This window comes from Urocitellus parryii, unplaced genomic scaffold (assembly GCF_045843805.1).
Source record: "Urocitellus parryii isolate mUroPar1 unplaced genomic scaffold, mUroPar1.hap1 Scaffold_152, whole genome shotgun sequence".
NCBI lineage: Eukaryota > Metazoa > Chordata > Mammalia > Rodentia > Sciuridae > Urocitellus > Urocitellus parryii.
The window spans coordinates 7,809-27,364 of NW_027552075.1; the positions used below are offsets into that span (position 1 = coordinate 7,809).

The 19,556-nt window shown below is 42.1% G+C and overlaps 1 protein-coding gene across 1 annotated transcript in view; it reads left to right on the forward strand.

Annotated features, from left to right (window-relative positions):
* Window positions 1–283: 283 nt before the first annotated feature.
* The window catches only part of LOC144251702 (nucleoredoxin-like), a gene marked incomplete at its 5' end in the record, with an annotated part of 110,409 nt that continues 91,136 nt past the window's right edge, over window positions 284–19,556 (forward strand). The window contains 2 exons of the mRNA XM_077794474.1: window positions 284–464; window positions 4,869–4,948. Coding sequence (XP_077650600.1) covers window positions 284–464; window positions 4,869–4,948 — 261 coding nt within the window. The remainder of the gene's footprint in view (window positions 465–4,868; window positions 4,949–19,556) is intronic.

The window sequence follows — 19,556 nt, forward strand, 5'->3', positions numbered from 1 at the left end:
AATCTTTTGGGTTATTCCATAGTGACGAGACCAACCCATAAGCTAGCATGGATCCCTCTTGCTTTTTCTGCTGGGTGCAGTGTTTTTCTTCCCTTGCTGGCCTGCCACTAAGTGCTGCTTTGGGCTATATGACTTCAAAGCCATTCCCCAAGAGGTAGCTGTCCTTAAACTCAAACTAAAATGTGAGACATTTCGAGCTCTTTAAATAATAATAATAATAATAATAATAAAACACCCTGTGAATTCTCTGCTTTTCATGTGGTTCCTCGTGCTCCCCCCACAGTGTGACCTGTTGTGGGCTGCCAGCTCTCATTCCTTTGATGTCTGTCTCCAGGATACCTCTCTGGAATCCGTGCAGAGGAGAGTGAAATTGTCTGGTGTGAGTGTGTTTGTTGGGGAGAGCTGGGGGGGAGACCCCAGTAACTTTGTGGACATGTTCAGAAGGAAATGTGCTCGAATTAGCAGTAACCCTGGGGAAAAGTAGGTTCTTCTTGATTAGGAAGAATAGTCAGTTTTCCTTCTCATCCGACACCCACATTTCCCCTTACTCTCCTTTAGTATTCACTGCATAGTTATCACCGTCTCATGAACTTGGGGTATCCTTATTTCCCAGGTTCTTGAAAGCAGGTTTGTTGGGTCCATGTTGGAAGTTGATTCCTTCTGTTTGTTTTGACCATTTTCCTGTTGGAAAATCCAGGCTCTTTTTTTTCCGGTTATTTTTAATTTTTATTTTTGTAGTTGTAGATGAACACCCTGCCTTTATTTTATTTGTTTATTTTAATATGCTGAGAATTGAATCCAGCACCTCACATGTGCTAGGCAAGTGTTCTGCCACTGAGTCACAACCCCAGCCCCACCGGGCTTTTCTTTTTAGTCATTATTCTCTCCAACTTTTTTTTTTTCTTTAAACAACAACAACAAAAATTTTTTCTTGTTATAGAAAATTTGAAATATTGTTCAAGTATCTCCTATCTGAAATGCTTAGGAGCAGAAGTATTTCAGATTTCAAAGCTTTTTAGATCTTGGAGTATTGTTAAGTATCTTTAATATGAAAATCCAAAATTCAAAATGTTTCAAAATCTGAAAATTTGCCAGTCCCCAAAAGGAGATACTTAGGAAATTTAGGATTTCAGATTTCAGAATAGAGATGCTCAATCTATACATACAAAAGTAGATGTAATAATATCATCAGCACCCGTGTACTGTCATCCACCTGCAGACAAGATCACTCATAGCATCTTTGTTTCATCTATACCTTCCCGTATCCTATTTCCCATCTCAGGTTTTGAAGCAAATCCTAGACATCATGTCATTTCAGCCATAAATATTTAATGTATACCTATAAAAGATACGCAAGGTAAGGATTTGAAGAAATACCTCCAAATTTTCAAATTAACAAATCTTTACTATAATGAAATACCCAGTTATTGTTCAGATATCTTCTCTCTCTCTCTCTCTCTCTCTCTCTCTCTCTCTCTCTCTCTCTCTCTCTCGGGGTACCAAGGATTGAAACTTTGAGGTGCTTAACCACTGGGCCCTGGGCCACATCCCCAGTCCTTTATGTATTTTACTTAGAGACAGGGTCTCACTGAGTTGCTGAGGCTGACTCTGAATTTGTAATCCTCCTGCCTCACTCAGCCTCCTGAGCCACTGGGATTACAGACATGCACCACCATGCCTATCTCATTTTTAACCTATTTTTATTGTATGTATTGAAGGTGTACAACATAATTTTTTTTTTTGCTTGTTTTCTTTTTGGTACTAGGGATTGAACCCAGGGTGTTTTGCCACTAAACTGCACCCCTAATCCTTTTTTTTTTTTTTTTAAGTTTTGAGATAGGGTCCTGCTAAATTGCTGAGGCTATCCTTGAATTTTCAGTCTTCCTGCCTCAGCCTTCTGAGTCACTGGGATTACAGGCTTTTGCCATCATACCCAACAACTTACTGTTTTGATATACTTAACGAAGTGATTACTACAGTCAATAAATAATAAATAAATCTATCCATTACTTTGCCTAGTTACCTTCTTTTAGTTCAGTTTTTAAAATTATGTGTAATCTTGATTAACCTCAAGCTTTCTTTTACTGTTCACCCAGCACAAGCCTAGAGAGCTCTAATTAAACTTCACACCCAGCTAGCAAGGAGCATTCAATGAAAGTCAGCCCTAAATATAAAGTTTAGGATACTTGACCAGCTACCCAAATATCAAAGAACCTAAGAGAACCTAAGGCAGGCTGTCGCCCAGAAGACAGTGACACAGCAAACCTTCCCAGCCAGATAACCCCGTGTGACTGGAGCTCTGGGCTCCTTCTTTCCTCTGGGGTGGGAGCCCCAGGAAGCCATAGAGAGTGTCCTTATCAACTTCGGGCTTCCGGAGTCACAACAAATTTTGGTTAAAAATGTTTTGCAGGGGTTGGGAGCGTTAGTTCAGTGGTAGAATGCATGCTAGCATGCTAGGTTCAGTCCCCAGCAAATGATAACATTTAAAAAGTTTATTTATTTTTTTCTTTTTAAAAAACTTACATAGGGCAGGAGTTGTGGCTCAGGGGCAGAGAGCTTGCCTAGCACGCGTGAGGCACTGGGTTTGATCCCCAACATCAATATAAATAAATAAAGATATTGTGTCCATCTACAACTAAAAAAAAAAAAACATATAATGTCAGGCGTGTAATCCTAGAGGCTGGGGAGGCTGAGGTAGGAGTATCGTGAGTTCAGAGTCAGCCTCAGCAACTTAGTGAGGCCCTAAGTAACTCAGCAAGACTCTGTCTTTAAAAAACATATAAAAAAGGGTTGGGGACATGGTTCAGTGGTTAAGTGCTGCTGAGTTTAATCCCTGGAACCAAAACAAATAAACAAAAAAAACCTTACATAGCAATCGCTATTTTAAGTGCTTATAAATATTAGCTCACTTAATTCTCATAATGACCTTCAAAGATTAGCTTATAGCTACCAGAAGGAAAGTTCCCACTCCTGTTTATGTCAGTTGTCCTCCAAAGAATGGCTGGTGTGTCTGCTGGTGTGTGTATGTCACTGACATGCCACTCTCATTCCAACTGGGAATTAACACACAAGCAGGCCCCAATAATGTGTGAACACTCTTCAGGAGAGGGCCTGGCTAAAGCCATCTGCCAAAGCTGTTTTCTCTCCCTTTTCTGCCAGTGAATATTGTTGAACTCGAGTCTTGCATTTTCCGGAACACTCCCAATTTTATAGAATTTTACTTCTTTCAGTGAAAATAAGTTCACACGAACAAATGTGATTTAACTGCAGTGCCTGTGTAAAGTATTTCATATTTACTTGCAAGTTAAAAAAAAAATCTACCATAAAGCCACAGGGTCTGAACACTGGTTCTACTGACAGCACTGACGCCTGACTGATGTTTTGTCCTCTGTGTTGGCCAGGTGTCTGCAGCATCCTTTTCTTCTTATTCTTTGCACAGTCAGGATTTGGTACCCCAGGATGGATTCAGGCTAACACACCTCTGCTGCTCCCTGCTTCTCCCCTGCCTGTGCCTTTCATCCAGGTCCATTTTTCCTGCAGCCGTATCCTGGCCTCAGGTTGCTTTGGGGACTGGAAGATGTGGAAAGAGGGAATTATTGGGCCATGCCATCCAGCAAGTAGCATGTCCATTCACAGGAGAGAATTTACCTGGGGCCACTGCTGGTCCTGGTTACACGTGGTACACAGATAGCATATAAGAGCTGCACTTGGGGGCTGGGGCTGGGGCTCAGCAGCAGAGCGCTTGCCTAGTATGCTTGAGGCACTGGGTTTGATCCTCAGCACCACATAAAAATAAACAAATAAAATAAAGGCATTAAAAAGAGCTATACCTGCCATAGGTACTGTCACTTGCCAAAGTACCTAAGCTACAGGGGCAGCTCTTCCACTTAGGGGGAGAAAGAAGACAAAGCAAAAAACCAAAAGGTTTGTCCTAGAGGAACTTTGGGGTGTAATGGAAGAAGATCGTATTAACCAGGCCCTCTGGTGACTAGTACTTACACAGTGTTGAGGCTTGGTTGTGTGACTTCAGCTGTAGCTTGACTGTGAGTGGGATTCTAGTGATACTGACCGGCTCCAGCCACACCACTGAAGATGGTTGATTCACATCGCAAGAGCGGGACCGAGAATAGTGTGACCTCACGGCAGCAGGGTTACAGGTTATATTTCAGTTAAGTTTGAAGGACGTAGCTGGCGTGGTATATTGTGGCATGGAATGAAGGGTGCCTTTGTTCTGATGGACTAGAACTTGCAATACCCGCGTCAACAGCAGTCTGTCCCAGAACTCTGTCCAGGTAGCTCTTTCTGTGGCTCACGGTTGTGTTCTCCAGAGCTCAGGGTCTCAGACCCAGCAGGTGCTCCATAGGTACATATTGGTGGAGGGAGTGCATAGTTCATCTGCCGAGGGCCAGCTCACTGCAGCGGGTTCTGGGCTGGTGTTTTGTCCTTTTCCTGCAGCCTTACAAGGTCTCCTTCAAGCACTATCACTTTTTGTTATGAGGTTCCTTCTTATTCCGCCTTGGCCGGGAGGCTGGGGACTTTCCAAGTCTTTCAAGTCACACTGTGGCCCAATTTCATTGAGTTTCTAAGAGCTGCCCTTCCCCAAACCTATCTTGGTTGGCTCCTCACAAAATAGCCTTGGCTTTGTGCGTGCCCCGTCGTCATGGTAGCCCAGTGGGGACCCCACCTCTCTGTACTCATAAGACCAGGGCATTTCTGGCTGCCTCACAGACCACATAATATAGGAAAGGTGGTGGCTTTTGCCAGAGAATCGCCACAAACTTAGGAATCGGGGTGGAGTCCTGTGGCCGTCTTAAAGGCCCAGTGAGACGATTAAGTGATGAGTGACAGCGCATGAGTGGTCTGTCCAGCTGGAGAGCCGCCGGGAACCAGGCTGGGAGAATGTTCTTACTTGGATTGGAATTTGGCCAGATGTGAGATTTTATTGACCGTAAGTCACCAATTCAAAGACTTTTCCAGCAGTGACCCCTGGTTTTCCTCTTATGGTGCTTCCTTTCTTTTCCCTAGTCTGCATTCATGACTTTTATAATCATAAAGTTCAAAATAAAATGACTAATTTAAAAATTAATTGAAGGACTGGGGATGTAGCTCAGTTTTAAAGAGTTTGCCTAGAAAGTGGGTTCAATCCCCAGTGCAAAAAAAAAAAAAAAAAAGACAAATGTAATCAAAGTTGGAGTCCGTTGTGTCAATTATTAAATTGCATAGTGGGGAATGCACCTCCACCTCCCCCATCTGTTTCTTTTTCAATTAAGAAAAGGCAAGGCATGTTTTTGCTTGAGGACCTTGGCTGCTTGTCTTGGAATCTGTGACTTCTGTCCAAATTGACAGTGTTCTGGTATTGTGGAAGCTTTTATTTATTTATTTTATAAAAAAGCTTAAATGAAGGTATATTTTCTAAAACTGACCACGCAGAGCTCTAGATAAACAGCTTTCTGGTAAGAGCTTTATGAATAATGGGGATGTGGATTTACTGTAGGGGTCTTGAGTATTTTTTAAAGGCATTGTTTTAAGTTAGTGGGAGGCACAGATGAAAGGGGGAATTTCAAGATAAGCCCTGTGAGTGATTTTGCATCGCAGTGAGGAGTGGGGATGGATGGGATTTGCTCTGGCATCCGTGCATAGTCCTGATGCAAAAAGTGTGTCCAAGCAGAAGGCTGCCCTGGGACTCAGAGGCAGCAGAGGGGCCCTCATTTTGGCTGGGATTTGGGAATTTAGCATGTGGTGAGTCTAATATTAGAAAATCACTTCTTACCCTTCCCCCATCCTTCTCCTTAAAGCATTTCTGTCCCTTTTGCAATGTGGGCATCAAGTCTCTCCCCCTCTTGCCTTTTGTGCTTTCTCTGTGAGCTGTCATTTAATTTATTTCTTGGCTGCTTATCTTTTTATTAATCAGATTTTCTCCCTTGGCCAAGCTCTTCTCCCACAGGCCTTGCTTCCGTCTTACGGTACACGCTCACCAGGTCGAGGTTCTGTGCGGAGACCCAAACATGGGCTTCTGTAAACGGTAATTGCAAACCTGGAGTACAGAACAGACCCAAAAGCCAGAATAGCTAGTATGTGGTTGGTTGTATTATTTCTTGGTCCTAGTACCATCGGGGATGAGGCACTAAATGATCTTGTAGTTTGGAACATTTGAGGATTTGAAACCAGGTGAATTTTTAGTCCTCCTAATGGATTTAGGCTGCAGATATTAAGTTAGTGGGGAAGGAACTATCAAAGTGGTGGTGCAGATTGAACTTAAGCAGGTTATAAAGGAGGAAAATTTTGATAAATAATCTTTTCAGTTCTTAATTTTCTCATCCTTAAAAGAAGGAGTTATTGGACTACATAATTCCTATGTTCTTTTTAGCTCCAAAATTTTGTGGGAAAATCAGCTGGTTATATAGATTCAGATGCAGTTGAGAATGTTTAGGCATTCTAAGCAACTGGTGAGCTGGGTTGAAATAAATAATACACAAAAATAATCTTAGATCCAGTATAGTAAATATGTGGATAATATCTACTGATAACAGCTACATTTAATGAACTCTTACTACATGTAATGTACATGTAGTCTACATAACCTATGAGATTAGCCATTTTATAGATGGCAGAAACTGAGGCACTGGGAGGTTAAGTAATTATTATAAGATTACAAATTGGTAAGTGATGCAGCTGGGATTCAAAACAGGTGGGCTGACTCCATCAAAATTCACTGTGTGAATGAGTCGTTTTATTATGTTTCTCTAGAGAGAGAGAGAGAGAATCAATAGGCGATAGATAGGTAGGTGAGAAGGAATGTATGAAGGGAATTGGCTTGCTCAGTTATACAGCCTGAGAAGTCCCACAACAGGCCATCTGCAAGTTGGAGACCCTGGGACACAGGTAGTCCAAGCCCTAAACCCTCAGAACTGGGGAAGCTGATGCTGTAAATTTCAGTCTAAGGCCAAAGAGAACCTGGTGGGGGCCACTATTGTAAGTCATGGAGTCCAGAGGCTGGAGAGTCTAGAGTTCCAGTGTCCAAAGGGCAGGAGGAAAGAGTGTGTCTCAGGAGAGAGAGAGTGAGTGAATTTTTTTCTGCTTTTTTCTTCTACCCACTCCCCTACCAATTGGATGGTACCTACCCACCCTGAGGGCAGATCTTCCCCACTCAGTCTACCAACTCCGATATGCCAGTCTCCCCTGAAAATACCCACATAGACACACCTGGAAATAATGCTTTACCAATTCTCTAGGTATTTCTTACTCCAGTCAAGGTGACACCTAAAACTAACCAGGGCTGTCATCATAGAGCCCCTCAGTGATTCCCCTGACATCTTACATTGCTGGGTACAGTAGCCAGACCATGTTTAGTAGGATGGCTGAGACAGGGGCAGCAGGAGGGTGGTCTGAATTCTTGTCTGTGTGTGGCAGAGAGGGGGAGACTAATGACCACTGGTTATTGAACCTAGAAAGGACCTTAATAAGGGGAAACAGGTCTTTTTCCTCAGGTGTAGCTCCCCAGGCTTCATCCCTTTTGCCAGGAGAGTAATCCTTCTCAAAAGGGCCTGTTTGGTTTGTCCCCCCTGCCAGAAGTCCTGTGTTAATGCATGAATATTCAGAGGTTATGTAATCAGTCCACCCCAGTATGAATGGACTGATTGGGTGATAACGCTAGGCACACAGGGTGTGGCTGGAGGAGGTGGGTTCCTGGGGGCATGCCCTGGTGGGGTTCATTTTCCCTGAAGTCCCTTCCCCTCTCTCTGCTTCCTGGTCACCACAATGGAGCAGTGCTTCTCCACCACACCCTTCTGCCATGATGTTCTGCCTCCTCTTGGGCCTAGAGTAATGGAGTTGGCCTATCATGGACTAAATCTCTGAAATAGTGAGCTCAAATCAAATTTGCCTGCTCTAAGTTGTCCATGTCAGGTATTTTGGTCACAGCAACAAAAGGCTAACTTTCACAGGACATACAGGAGCAATATTTCAATGGCACTAAGCCCCTCCATGGGGGTGCCATGCTATTGCACCAAATCTAGTTTCTGTCACTCTCCAGCAGGCATTCCTAGCGGGCGAGCCCTCTACTCACAGAGACAACACAGGGCTCCCTTCTGTTTGCCTCTTGCTTGCTCAGATTGTTCTACCAACCTAGAATGCCTTGCCCCTGTGCTCTGCCTCTCCAAACCTAACTATGACCTCCATAAAGTCCTCTTCAGCTCTCTGAATGACCCCTTTCTTTGGAAACTCTAGTGGTATTTTCTTTTAAAAAATACATATACTTTTTATTTTTTAATTTGGGGTACTGGGGCTTGAACTCGGGCACTTGACAACTAAGCCACATCCCCAGCCCTATTTTGTATTTTATTCAGAGACAGGTATTATTGAGTTGGTAAGTGCCTCACTAAGTTGCTGAGGCTGGCTTTGAACGCAAAATCCTCTTGTTTCAGCCTCTGGAGCTGCTGAGATTACAGGCGCATGCCACCATGCCTGGCTTCAAAAATTTGTCACTGATCTGTGTTAATTTGTATTTTTCATTTTGCTTTTCAACTTGTACAATAAGCACTTTGGAGAAAGAGAGTAGACAGAAAATTTAGATTGCTCACTTTATGTTCAGGGGGTACTGAGACCAGTTCTACATCAGTTTCTGGAACTTCAGACTTGATTTCTCATGTTAAGGATGTTAAGCTTACCAACTTCTGGACCTAAATTTCTAACAAGACTGTTTAGAGAAAAGAAAGGGAGGCCTGGTTCATGTAGTTGACAATAAACTTACGAAATTTGTTACCTAGGAAGGAATAAATCATGGATGACAAGTCACCTGTTCCTACCAAGAGATGCTAGGCACTGTGTCATTGGGTCCTCTGCTGATGACAGAGTGCTTGGGTATACTAAGTTGGTTAGGATAAATTCCATCTTGCCAGCCAACATTGATGGATTAGTAAGTTGCCTTGTGAGCTGAATGTTGAGAAGGACCCTGAGGCCTTTCTGGTTGCCAAGCCTGCCATTCTCTCTGGAGAGGAAAATGATGGCAGTCTTGAGATGTTTTCTGCTTTCCTGGAACTCTGACTCAAGGTGAGGACGCTCCTCTTAGTTAGCACTCCCTCCAAACAGAAGCAGGAGAGAGAAGATGGCAAAGCATATGCCCTGAAGCCCCTGGAGCCCATCAGAGTGTACATAGGATATAAAATATTGCTTGCCATTCCTGCTTCAATCTATTTTAAGTCAGGAATAGTCAAAGGACATTTGAGACCTCTATTCCTAATGTCAGAGGCCAGAAGTGAAGTACCTCTTGCTTCCTTATAATAGCAGATGACTTACGCAAAGCCAGCCACAACTGGGCACTTTGAACCCATTCAGCTGCTTGGCGAATGGTCACCAGCCCACGCACTGCCCGCTGATGGGCTGTGGCAGTTGGGTACCTCCCAGAGCCTCTTTCCGATGGGCCTTTCTGCTGGGCCCCACTAGAACTCACCCAGGGCAGCGGTCACCTTCCCCAGCCCCAACCCTTAGGAACCAGCTCTAAAGATTCCTTTCAAATAAATATTTTCTTAGAAGAGGCTCAGGCCTTCACCTGAGACTGCCTTAATGTGTAGTTAACACTTAGCTGAGAACACCAGAAACTGCCTTAACAGTTCTGTTATGTTCAAGACTTGTGGGTTTTTTGTTTTGTTTTGTTTTGTTTTTAGTGTGTGTGTTTTTTGGAGTACTAGGGATTGAACTCAGGGGCACTTGACCACTGAGCCACATCCCCAGCCTTTTAAAAATTTTTATTTAGAGACAGGGTCTCAGTGAGTTGCTTAGCTGAGGCTGACTTTGAACTCTTGATCCTCCTACCTCAGCCTCCTGTGCTGCTGGGATTTACAGGCATGTGCCACCAAGCCTGACTAAAACTTGTGGTTTTGAAACTGGGTCTGCATCAGAATCACCTTGGAAGGCTTGTGGTGTAGCTTGGAGGTAGAACCTGGTGCTTAACATTCCTGAAGTCCTGAGTTTGATCCCTGGCACTACCTCTCCCCCACAAAAAAATATTCCCTTGAAAGACTTGTTAAGATGCAGATTCCTGGGCCTCATCCCAGAGTTTCAGAGTTGGGAGTCTGGGCCGAGCCCAAGAAATTATAGTTCTAACTAGTTCTTAGGTGCTGCTATTGGTCCAGGGAACAGACTAAGAACCACTACTCAGAACCAGTACCATGCTGATTTCTTTTTTTTTTAAGTATTTTATTTACATTTTAGTTTTCGGCAGACACAACATCTTTGTTTGTATGTGGTGCTGAGGATCGAACCCGGGCCGTACCCATGCCAAGGGAGCGCGCTACTGCTTGAGCCACATCCCCAGCCCCCCATGCTGATTTTGATGTGTCTTTTAGGTAGACAAACTTTTCAGATGATCTTTTTTTCATTTTTTTCCTAGGCCCCCAACTAGATTGAAAATATATTTTAATTGTTTGTTTTTTTAAGATGGTGTCTCACCATGTTGCCCATGCTGGTTTGTCAAACTCCTGGGCTCAAAGGATCCTCTTGCTTCAGCCTCCTGACAGTTGGAAGTAGAAGTGCATACCAATTGCACCCAGATGAAAATGTTAAATTAAATAATATAGCTATGGGAAAACAAAATGAAATGGTGTATATAGACTTATAATGAAGTATGATCTTTCTGTTTCTTTTCATTATTAAAAGCTATCACTTTTAAGTGTTGTGACTTTTTGTTTTTTAAGATAATATGTATCTTGGAAATTAATTCCATGTCTCTAATAAATATTCCTCCTGCTATTTCTGTGTCAATTCTTTTTCAGTATTATTTGTTGTTTTTCTGCTAAGATTGATGACAGTCAAGCTCACTTAAACTCAATTCTTGTCCTCTTGATATGACTATATCACAATTTATGGTTTTCCTTTTTTTTTTCCTCCCAATTCTGGGTTTTGATCCCAAGACCTTGAGCATACTAGGTAATCCCACTACCACTGAGATTCATTCCTAGCCCTACACCTTTAATTTAATTTTTTTTAAAGAGAGAGAGAGAGAGAGAGAGAGAGAGAGAGAATTTCAATATTTATTTTTTAGTTTTCAGCGGACACAACATCTTTGTTTGTATGTGGTGCTGAGGATCGAACCCGGGCCGCATGCATGCCAGGCGAGCATGCTACCACTTGAGCCACATCCCCAGCCCCCACCTTTAATTTTAAATACCATGCTTTTGCCTTTAGTTCTTGTCCTTCAATAATGACTTTTTGTAAGTTGAGAATGTTAATTTCTCTCTATCCTGCCCTTCAACTCTCATGTTTTTCTCCTTTCTCCTTTTCTTGGGGGGAAGGGAGGATCTTTCCTTTGACTTTGTCAAGTTTGGTCATATTTATATTCTGTTACATAACTGATTCATGCTTTGAAATCATGCTATGTGTATAGTTGAAAATCAGCCATTCAATCAGTAGTGGCATTGTTCTGTAAATATGGTTCACAGTAGGAGCTGGGGTGTAGCTCAGTGGTAGAGCACTTTCCTAGCATATGCAAGGCCCTGGGTTCAGTCCCCAGCAACACACATACACACATCAAGTTCATGGCAAATTCAGGTGACATATTATGATTACATTTTTAAAAAATATTTTATTTTTTAGTTGGGCATAATACTTTTATTTATTAATATATTTATTTTTATGTGGTGCTGAGGATCAAACCCAGGGCCTCGCCTGTGCTAGGTAAGTGCTCTACTGCTGAGGTACAACCCCAGCCCCTTATGATTACCTTTTTAATACAGCCTTTTGCTTTTCCTGAAGTTAGTTTCCTCCCTCCCTCCCTCTTGGGGATGGAACTGAGGGTCTTCCATGCATGTTGTGCAAGCATTTTATCACTGAGCTACATCCCCAGACCCTTTTCAAATGTTTTTTTTTGAGGCAGGATCTTGCTAAGTTTCCTAGGCTGGTCTCAAACTTTTAATCTTCCTCAGCTTCCCAATTACAGGTGTATCTCACTGACTTTGCCTGAAATTTCTAATGCTTTTCCTCCATTATATATTATTTGACTGTGTCGTCAGTTTTTTCTCTAGAACTTCTGATCCATTCAGGGATTTTACTGAGACTCGCCTTTTTTTTTTTTAATCTTTCTTGGGACTTTCCAGTCCTCCATTCTGATCAGGTTGTTCTCTGGGTCTGCTACGCAGCTGTCATCCTGGACCTTTACTTGAGTTCTTTTCCAAGTTAAATTTCCAATTGTATTTTTTATTCTAACTCCAGTTACTGATTGGTTCCAATCCTTTTCTTTATATTTTTGTAGCCCACATACCAATTAGGAGTGTTACCAAGGAGATCTTAAAGAACAAAATGCATTTTTGAGAGCAGAGCTTTAAAATTTAGTGTGTGAGTTCAGCACAGGTTAAGTGTAAATGAGAATCAGCTGTCTTTGGATGAAACACTACTACAGTTTTTTTTTAGATGATTAAAAACGGAAATAAAGCAAGGATTCTAAAAAGCCGTCCTCTTTCCAGAGCAGCCCAGCTGCTTTGCAATCTGAATTTCATCCTCTCTTCCTGTTGGATCAGCCTGGAATCAGAGCTGTTTTCAGGGGGTTGAAAGGTATGTGGTAGGGTGGGAAATGCTAGACCAAGATTTAGCCCAAATCCTGAGTTGAAATCCTGGCTTTGTTTCCAGTTAGAGAGTTGATCTCTCTTATGCAGCATACAATAAGCTCAACCTTCCTGGAATTTGGGGAGGATAAACAAACGGAAGGATAAGATGGCACATTGGAAGAGCATCCTGCTCTGTGTACACAGGTTGTCATTATTAAGTTGTGATGAGATATTGAATCTTTTAAGAGCAAAACCTGTGAAAACTAAAAGTGAGAGAAAACTGAGCTGAAGTTTGATGGTCAATTTCAATTTATGGCCAATTGGATATGTTGAATAATGTGAATCAAGATCTTGCTGCAGAAATCACCAACTCAAATGCCAGTAGAGGGTTGGATAGGTGAAGTGAATGAGGGTAGTGGTGTATGTGTGTATTCTCACACGTATAAAATGAGGGCCAAGCCTTTGTAACCAACAAAGCATTTGTGACCAACCTCATTGGCTTGTATTAGAAAAGGTAACTTCTCTGAAAAGCTGGACTGGTGGTAATTAAGAAAGAGAAGAGAGGATAAACACCAGAGGTAGAGGAAAACACATATTGCAGGCTTGAAGTTGACTCTAGCCAAGAATTTGGAAGAATGACTGAATTTACAGGACTGTGATAGGAAGGAAGCAGATGAAGGTGGACAAGGTTTTACCATGAAAGACCTTGCTTATGAACACAGAGTATGGGAAATGCTTGTGTTGGGGGATCTTAATGACTCAGCACTACTTCTTTAAAAAGTGACAGCCAACTAACTTCTTATTCCCAAAGAGGGGCAGTTTAAAGCGTATGTTCACCGTCCCAGTGCCATCATGTCTTCTGATTTTTTACACTCAAAATCTGAATTTTTATGTGAAATCAGTTAATTTTTTACATGATTTTAGTCAGGTCAATTTTTTTCTTAACATTGGGCAAGCCAAACAAAGCACATACACAGTTCACTAGTGTAAGACCTCTGCTTTCCTGTGTGAAAATTAAGAATACATTGCAGATCATCCATAAAAATTATTCTGATCAGGGGCTGAGGCTGGGGCTCAGTGGCAGAGCACTTGCCTAATATGTGTGAGGTATTGGGTTCAATTCTCAGCACCACATTAAAATAAACAAAGGCATGCTGTCCATCTACAACTACAAAAAAATTTCAAAAAAAAAAAACCTATTCTGATCGTTGCATGGCTAATTTTAGTGTTTATTTGCTTATTTCTTAGTTTTGCAATGTCTGCACATGTGAATGATTTGCCCTATGCTTCCCCCCCCCCCCCAGAACATTAAGATTAATGTTGAGCTGAACATGGCCAGAATGCATTCCCTTTAGAACACAGTGGGAAACTTCCCTCTGTTAATATTCATCTGATAATCTGATCTTTAGGTTCAGCTAGCTCCTGGTCTACCTTATCTAGCCCATCCTTCTCTATCTTATCCACAGTGATTGTGTGGAAAATCTCATGGCAGGCTTTCCTTTTAAAGTCAGATATGTTAGGAATATTGCTCTTCCCCCAAACTGTCCTTCTTTTTAGAATAAGATAAGCTATTTGGATGTCATATTTTAAATAAGTGGTGATGAATCATTAAGACCCCCAACCACACATACTTCCTATACTCTGGGCTCATAGCAAGGTCTTTAATAGTGACACCTTGGTCCAGCACTTCATTTGCAGAGCACCTTCATCTGCATCCTCATTAGTTCCTTATCCCAGTCCTGTGAATATAATAATTCTTCCAAACTTTTGGCCAGAGTCAACTTCAAGCTTATAATCTGTGATTTTCCTCTACCTCTGGTGTTTATCCTCTCTTCTGTTTTTTAATTACCACCAGTCCAGCTTCTCAGGGAAGTTGACGTCCTTAACACAAGCGGATGGGGTTGGTGAGATTCTTTTGTTGCATTACACTAGATGCAGAGTGTTCAGTTAGAGGACAGCTGGTGAGGGTGTGGGCAGGGCTGTCTGTAGGTGTTATTTATTTTTTTGGTGGTAGGGAGTGAACCAAGAGCCTCCCACATGCTCTAGACATTATTATGAAATAATCTTACCCTCTCCTTCCTTTTAGCCTGTCTCCTTTTTGCCCTTTGTTCTCTGCCTCTGGGAGCCTGCCTTGACCAGACATCCCTAAGTGCCTTGCTTCTTCCACCTCTTCCCCTTTCCACCTCTTATACATCAAGCACTTGCCTCCTGGGGTTGTTGTAAACAGTTTTGCTGCTGCATTGGGTAGGAGATGGGCAGAAGTCCCTTATCAGTAGACCTTTTCATTATCCAGAACCATGTTCTACAAATCCCAAGGATATGTGGGATACCGCTGTTAATAGAGAGAGAGGAGGAAAAATAGAGTGCAAATAGACTGTAGCTGCTTGGAATTTGCCAATTTGGATGTAACACTGTCTTGACTTTTTAGAGCCCCAAGCAATCCTGAAGGTTCCTGACAGGTAGTCATTTGTCATTTTGTTGAGACAGATTTGAATCGTAGTTCTATTATAACTCTTGAGTCATTAAAACTTTGTGAAAAATGGCTTTTTTAAAGAATTTGGTAGGTGTGGGGGTACTAGGAATAGAACCCCTGTTGAACTCTACTGCTGAGCTAAAGCTGAATTACATCCTCACCCCCGCCTCCCCTTTGAATATACCAGTCTCAGTCTCACTAAGTTGGTGAGACTTGGCTTTGAATTTAGGATCCTCCTGCCTTAGCCTTCCAAGTCACTGGAGTTACGGGTGTGTGCCACCAGGCCCCCCCCAAAAGAAATTATCAGTTATCAGAGTTTCTAATAATATTTTTTGAAAAGAGAATCAGCTCTAGTATTCACAATGTTAGGGAAGGAAAATTAAAGATATCCCTCATAGTGGTAGATCTTAGCCAGAAAAAGGGAGTTTTGGAGACATTGAAAACTAGAATGATGGATTTTGCTGTGTTGGGAAAGAGTCCACCTCATTTGTACTCTGGGCGGGGGGGGGGGGGGGGGGCAAGGATGTCGTGAATGCTTAAGCAGTGGCTTGAGCTGGGGCACTGTTCCAGGGAGACAGTTCTAGAAAGAGTTAAAGGGGATTGACTTGTAATGAGAGGTAAGACCGACCAAACAAACAAACCAAACCCAAAACACAAAAATCAGAAAAAGCCAGAACCCTCCACAACCATGTCCGTATTTATGGGTTGTGTGTGGGGGGAGTGGTCTGTGAAGCTGTCTGGATGTGCTTCTCTGGAATGTCAGGCTCTGTATTCCTGTTGTTGGACGTGTGCAGGCAGGTGCTGCACAGCCAGCTGTCCGGAGGGTTGTGGAGGAAATTCCTGGCTTTGGGTTGGGGAGGCCTCATTCATTGGTGTTTAAGTTAAGTGTCCCTCTTTTTATCATCCTTTCTCTCTCTTTTTGAGTTGCTGGGGATTGAACCCAGGGCCTCACACATGCTAGGCAAGCACTTTACTGCTGAGCTGCACCCCAGACACCCCTCTGCTTTTTGAACCCCAGGCCCTCCCCCACCTTTTTTTCCCTCATAGCTGCCAGAGACAATCAGTATTGAACTGAAAGCAAAGGCTTAGGGTGGGTGGGTCCTTATACCTGAATACCCTGACTGCTCCCAAGGCTCCTGCCAAACTTCAAAGGAGCCCTTCCATATCTCATTTAAAGTCAAAATTACCACTTAGACTGTCTTTGGCTCTATATAACTGTGGATCCTGCCTGCTTTGCTCAGGCAGTCTTTTTTGAGTGATAGGAGTTTAGCAGATGAAAGTAATTTACACCTAAGGTGTGAATGAGGCTTGGTCTTTGAATGTTTGCATTTTAAAATCAAGTGAGGTTTGGGGGTTGCCAGGGGCCTGGTGAAGCAGGGAAATGAGGAGTTGCTGTTTAATGAGCACAGTTTCCATTTGGGAAAATGAAAATGTTCTTCTGGAGATGATATTGTGGTAGTTTCAGAACAGTGAGAATGTGCTCTATGCCACTGAACTGTGTGCTTAAAAAATCGTGAAGACGATAAATTTTATGTATAATTTACCACAATAAAAAATTTAAAAACGAAGCTTTCACAAAGAATAGCATATTAAATTTTATTTTAGAGAATTTGAAAAATACAGAAAAGCAAAGAATAGGGGAGTCATAAATCTCCCCCTGTAGATATTTTGCATTTTACTGTGTTTGTATATCCTTCCAGTCATTTTTCTATGTAAATATAATTGTGCTAGTCAGCTTTCTGTTATGGTAACAAATACCTGAAATAAACGTACTTGAAAAGAGGATAGGCTTGTTTTTGCCCATGATTTTAGAGATTTCAGTCCCTAGTCAACTGACCCTGTTGATTTTGCATCTGTAACAAGGCCCAAGTACATCATGGTGGCAGTGTGTGGTGGAAGAAGCTGCCCACCCCATAGAGACTGGGAAGCAAAGAGAGAAAGAGACAGTGGTCCTACAGTCCCCTTTGAGGGGACTGCCCCCCGCCTTTCTATCTAAGACATCTCTAAGACTTACTTCTGAAAGGTTCCACTACCACCTAATGGCACTTCTTTGGGAACCGAGCTTTTAACACATGATCCAAACTATAGCAATACTAAAACTCGGAGGCAGGACTAAGCTATACAAATTATTGTGTACTTTTCATTTACTTTACATGAATATAATCCTTTGTCATTCATCAAATATTCATTTAAAATATTATTCATTTAAACAGCTCCTGGTATTCCGCCATTCCTGACCCAGATAAGGTTTTCTTTCCAGTATTGTGTCCTATCTAGTTCTTTCATACCAGTTATCAGAGTTTCTAATTATATGTGTTTTGGGGACAATATGGTGTCTTTCTCCTCCTGAGAGTGTAAACTCCATGAAGATAGCTGGCATGGGTATTGGGCTCACCATTTTATCCCTAGTGTCTGACATGCTGTATAGCATATTGTAGGGTACACAGTGAATCAATGAATTATTTCATGATTTTTGCTCAGATATCCTTTAGCTAAAACTTTATATAGATTCATAATTATTTCCTTATTTTAAATCCTTAAATATGTACTATTATATGTCAGTTAAAATAAAAATATATTTGAAAATGCAACTGAGTATAAGAACCCCAGTAAATTGAATAGGGTTAGTATTTCTTTCTAATTATAAAAGTAATACATTCTCACTGTAGAATTTCAAAAAACATAGGAAAGAATTAAAACAACAATTAAAAACAAACAAACAAACACCATCCATTTTCTGGGTTTTGGAATGGTTTAAGTAACATGGTAATTATTGGTTCCTTAGATATCTGAAAGAAATTACCTATGAAACTGTCTGATCCCAGTGTCTTTTGGGGCAGGTGATTAGTTAACAAAAATTATAGCTATTGTGTGATTATTGTTATATTCAATTTTTTAGGTTTTTTTCCTTCATATTTTCTGTATCCATTTCATTCAAATGAGCTTTTAATGGTAGAATTCTGAGGAAATATTTTGTGAACAGAGTTTTTGGCCGTAGCTGGTCTATGAAGGAATAATTAGCATGGAGGTTGCAAGGTACAACAGAGGCCTCCAATGAGGCAGGAACCTGGCTTCTAGGTGGGAGACAGCAAAAGGTAGGGATGTCCTGGGCATGCTCCATTCAGGAACCCGAAAACCTCTTGGAAGGAGTTGCCAGGGCATGTCAAGGCTTCAAGTTCTGATAGGAATGGCCAGGAGCTTTTGTCTCCCTAAAGCCGTGGCCTTATTGAGCATCTTGTTAAAGGCTGTAATCTTAATTATTCATAAATAAAGTCAGCTTATCATTCAGGAGCAGATATTGAGCTGCTGGCCAGCCTCACTCACCTGTAAGGTGGAGCTCATTAGTACCTACCTGAGAGTTCTTAAATTAAATGAGGTGGTATCAGTGGTAAAAGCCTGAACACCCACTAAATGCTTGTGCTTGTTTTCTTTTTTCTGTGCTAGATGGTATAAAAGCACCCCCCTGGGATATAAACTGGACAGATATGACAAGGGCCCTGCCTCTAATCCCTACCATGAGTATAAAGACTAGAGAAGGCAAGAATCAGGTTTGAGGAAAGGAATAACCTCCAGATTAGGAATGTTGACTTTGAGGGTCTCTTAGGTAACTAGTGGAGACTGCAGGCAGAGAGAGCCCTGAGAGAGGCTGGGTGGGCAGTGAGACCAGTGAGCATCCCAGGCATTTGCCAGGTTGTGGGAGCAGGTGAGCTCACCTTGGGAGAGAAGAAGAAAGCCACAGGTGGCACCAGCAACCCCAGCATTTAGGATCAGTTAGACGAGTTGGTGTTAGAGACCAAGAAGGGCACATCCCAAACACTGAAGAACCACCTCACCATTTCATCCCAATTCAGAAGGACTTTCAAATAAGAGCAGTGGTTTCAGGCTCAGAGCGGACTGAGAACACAGCAATGGACTTGGCATGAGATGGCATTCATGGCCTCTCCGAGCAGATGATAGTGGGCTTTTTGAGAATGGGGCAAGATGGCCGAGAGCAGAAGCCCACCTGTGACGCAGTGAGAGGGAGGGGGAGAGGCTGTGGGGAATCAAGGAGGGTCAGAAGGAACTGGAGGCGCCCAAGGTGTGTTGTTGAGTCTCATCACAGCATCTTAGTTCTTCTGGGTTAGGACTCTGGGAGCCCATCTTCACTGCATTATTTCCTTTTCCCTCCAAACTGAATGTTATGAAGGAAAATAACCTTAATCAAGACCAGACTCGTTAGCTCCAGGTTTGGTGGCTCTGTTTCTGGCACAAGAGACCAGGCCCAGCACAGCCTCATTTCTTTGATTATAGAAAGAAAAGGCTATGTTGTTTTAGAAAAGGAGATTGTGAATTTTCTGATGATTTGTGTTTGGTCCATCTTCTTATAGGGTTTTTTTTTTTCTGATTTAGACACATAACCTTGTTTTTTATATTAAATTATATTTCACTTATACTACAAATATTTGAGTTTCTATAATGTGCCAGGTCCTGTCCTGGGCCATGAGCTTTTCATAAAGAGCTCAATAAATGTTTTATTATCCATTAGGGGTTCTTGTCAACAAAACTGA